General features: G+C 39.2%; 1 protein-coding gene across 2 annotated transcripts in view; it reads right to left on the bottom strand.

Moving 5' to 3' along the window:
• LOC138003671 (uromodulin-like) overlaps nucleotides 1-638 on the bottom strand; it is a 10,396-nt gene extending 9,758 nt beyond the window's left edge. Inside the window, exon 1 of one of the 2 annotated variants that reach the window (XM_068849867.1) lies at nucleotides 1-141. This exon is cut by the window's left edge and continues 82 nt beyond it. In XM_068849867.1, coding sequence (XP_068705968.1) covers nucleotides 1-45 — 45 coding nt within the window. In that variant the 5' untranslated portion in view covers nucleotides 46-141. The other variant, XM_068849868.1, reaches the window with a different exon arrangement.
• Nucleotides 639-2,500: the final 1,862 nt, after the last annotated feature.

The raw sequence follows: 2,500 nt of genomic DNA on the forward strand, positions 1-2,500 counted from the left end.
TGTAGGCAAAATCTCTGAAACGTAAGGAAAGCTTCCGACGGGCATTCAATACAATTTCCTTCTTAGAATATACGTATGCGTTTTGCAGAATAGGGAGTTATGGCCAGCCTTCTTAAAGACGAATTGTTTGCACTATAGAGTCATCATAATTTTGCATGTAATCTTCAAGGCACGTATTGCAGTACTTTGGGAAATAATTTCCTATCTTTGGCAAACAGTGATGTACATGTACAGGGAATCCAACACTTTCACAACCGGAGATAAATGAAAACAAAGTAATCAGGACAAATTATGTTCAGCTAAATTGAAATGTGTTTGTATTATGGTAAGTTTATAATTAGAACTTTGAAAACAAGAATATCAAAAAATTATCGAGAAACATCGTGGTTACCCTAGTTTCAGATCAAGCTGGCAGCTTCGCAATATAGAACTTTTTTCATGCAGTCGTTCTTTCTAAACATGGGCTTGCAGTCTCGGATACGCTTTTTCTTTGAATATACTTTTTCGCTTATGCATGTGAACGGTAATTATTATTATTATTATTATTATTATTATTATTATTATTATTATTATTATTATTATTCCATTAAATAGAACGTAACAGACATTGCCCTTTCATCTTATATCGAAGTTTTCTTGTTCATTACCAGAAATCGGCGACATTTTGCGCCCGCGAAGTATTTGGCACGCGGTTTCAAATTATCAAGATGGCGGCATAAAGAAAGCAGTACATAGAAATAACACACTATCAAAGGATCTGAATCAATTTAATTTCTTTTTTGAGGTTGTCAATAAAAGGGAGAATAACAAAGGGGAAACTAGAGTCTGGGCTCCTGTTCGAATGACGATTTTAGAGAGAAGAAACAACTTCGTTTCAAGCGTGTGACTTGGCAGAGTAAAAATAATTTTCAAAAATCAGGGCCCACAGTACACTTAGCCAGCGATATTCTGTATAATAATAATCATATATGAAGTACCCACCTGTAAAGATGGCGATCAAAACAAACTGGAGACAGAAACCCTACTTTTCACAAGGAATAATAAGCGCAGTGGTGCGTTTTGTACCGCTTTTATCGCAGAAATGGATGTATTTTTACCTCTTTTATCGCAATTTGGGCGGCAATTTGGGGAATGGATAAAGGCTAATTTTTATCACGTTTTAAAGTTTGAACATCGATCGACGATTAGAGAGGTCGGCACCAAGGATTCACATCAACGAAATGCTCTAAAATGTGGAGGGAAGGTAGGCACCTCTGAGCTTTTTTGAAAGAATTAGAGAGCTCAAGGAACTGTAACAGCCGTTCGTAAAATGTGCTGTTGGCGGCACGTTGGCGAACTTTCGAGAGACCAAAACTACCGTAAATAATGATATGGTACGTACACTTTACATTTAGAGGTCGGCAAATGTCGTGTATGCCACTTTAGATCTGAAATTTCCACTTCTTCAATTTTCTCCATACATTTCTCTATAACGATCGGCAGCCATTCTTAGAGAGTGGAAGGTCTGGGTCGAGTCTGGGCGTCCGCCATTTTGTCTTAAATTTCTGGTAATGTGAAAAATGGAAGTTGATGTTGTGAAAACTGAAAGATTATTTCAGCTAGCCCGTGAGGCAATGCGACGTGATTTTGTTTGCCAGCATCCTTGACCATTACAAAATCCACTATCTGGCTAATTCTCTTGTCATTCTATCCCTCCTAAAATGAGAATCCTCTTGCATCCAATTCTGCACATTCCGTTTTGAGGCGAGAAATTGCCCTTAAAGTGATGCATTTTACCAAATTATAACCCAGCTACAGGATATTGTGAAACTCTCAGACTTTCATTTGTTTTTTCCTTCCGTTTTTCTTGTGTGGCGATTGTGTGACGGGGAATCTAAGAATTGAAAGTATTGTAGCGCCAGACGTTGGTTAGACACATGTCACAAACTTGGCTCGAGGTGAGCCGCTTTTGGTTTTGTTCCAACAAGGTTGGTGATTGGCTGGGCTCGGATGCCACTTTTAGTCACTTTTTCATACAATAAGACGCAAAATAAAGCCAAAATGCCTGCGTTGGCCATCTCCTCGGGTCATTCATCGGGTCATCCTCGGGTCATCTCTTCGGGTCATTTAACGGGAGACATTGATTGGCCAGACTAGTCTTAGTCATTTAATCCCATAGCGGTTTATCATATGTCCCGTAAGGCCCTGCATGCGCTTTTATTGTAAAACTATTCGGAAAATCCCCGTATGAGGGCCGTACGCATTAGCGAGCGTCAGGCCCGGAAACGTCGTACGGCCCTGCTAGGAACTAACACCATTGTTCCGTGCGATGCGATTTTAGAGGATTTCGTCGCTTTTAAACAGCCAACTTATGCACAGCCAGAAAAGCAAATGCAACATATTAGAGAAAATTTTCTATGCAAATTTTTGTTACTTATTTTGTCCAAATTTCATCTTCCGAGTCGTCATGAATAGAGTAAAGAGCCCATATGATGTACATATTATACGACTAAAACAGTCC

Source organism: Montipora foliosa, chromosome 5 (assembly GCF_036669935.1).
Source record: "Montipora foliosa isolate CH-2021 chromosome 5, ASM3666993v2, whole genome shotgun sequence".
NCBI classification, from domain to species: Eukaryota; Metazoa; Cnidaria; class Anthozoa; order Scleractinia; family Acroporidae; genus Montipora; species Montipora foliosa.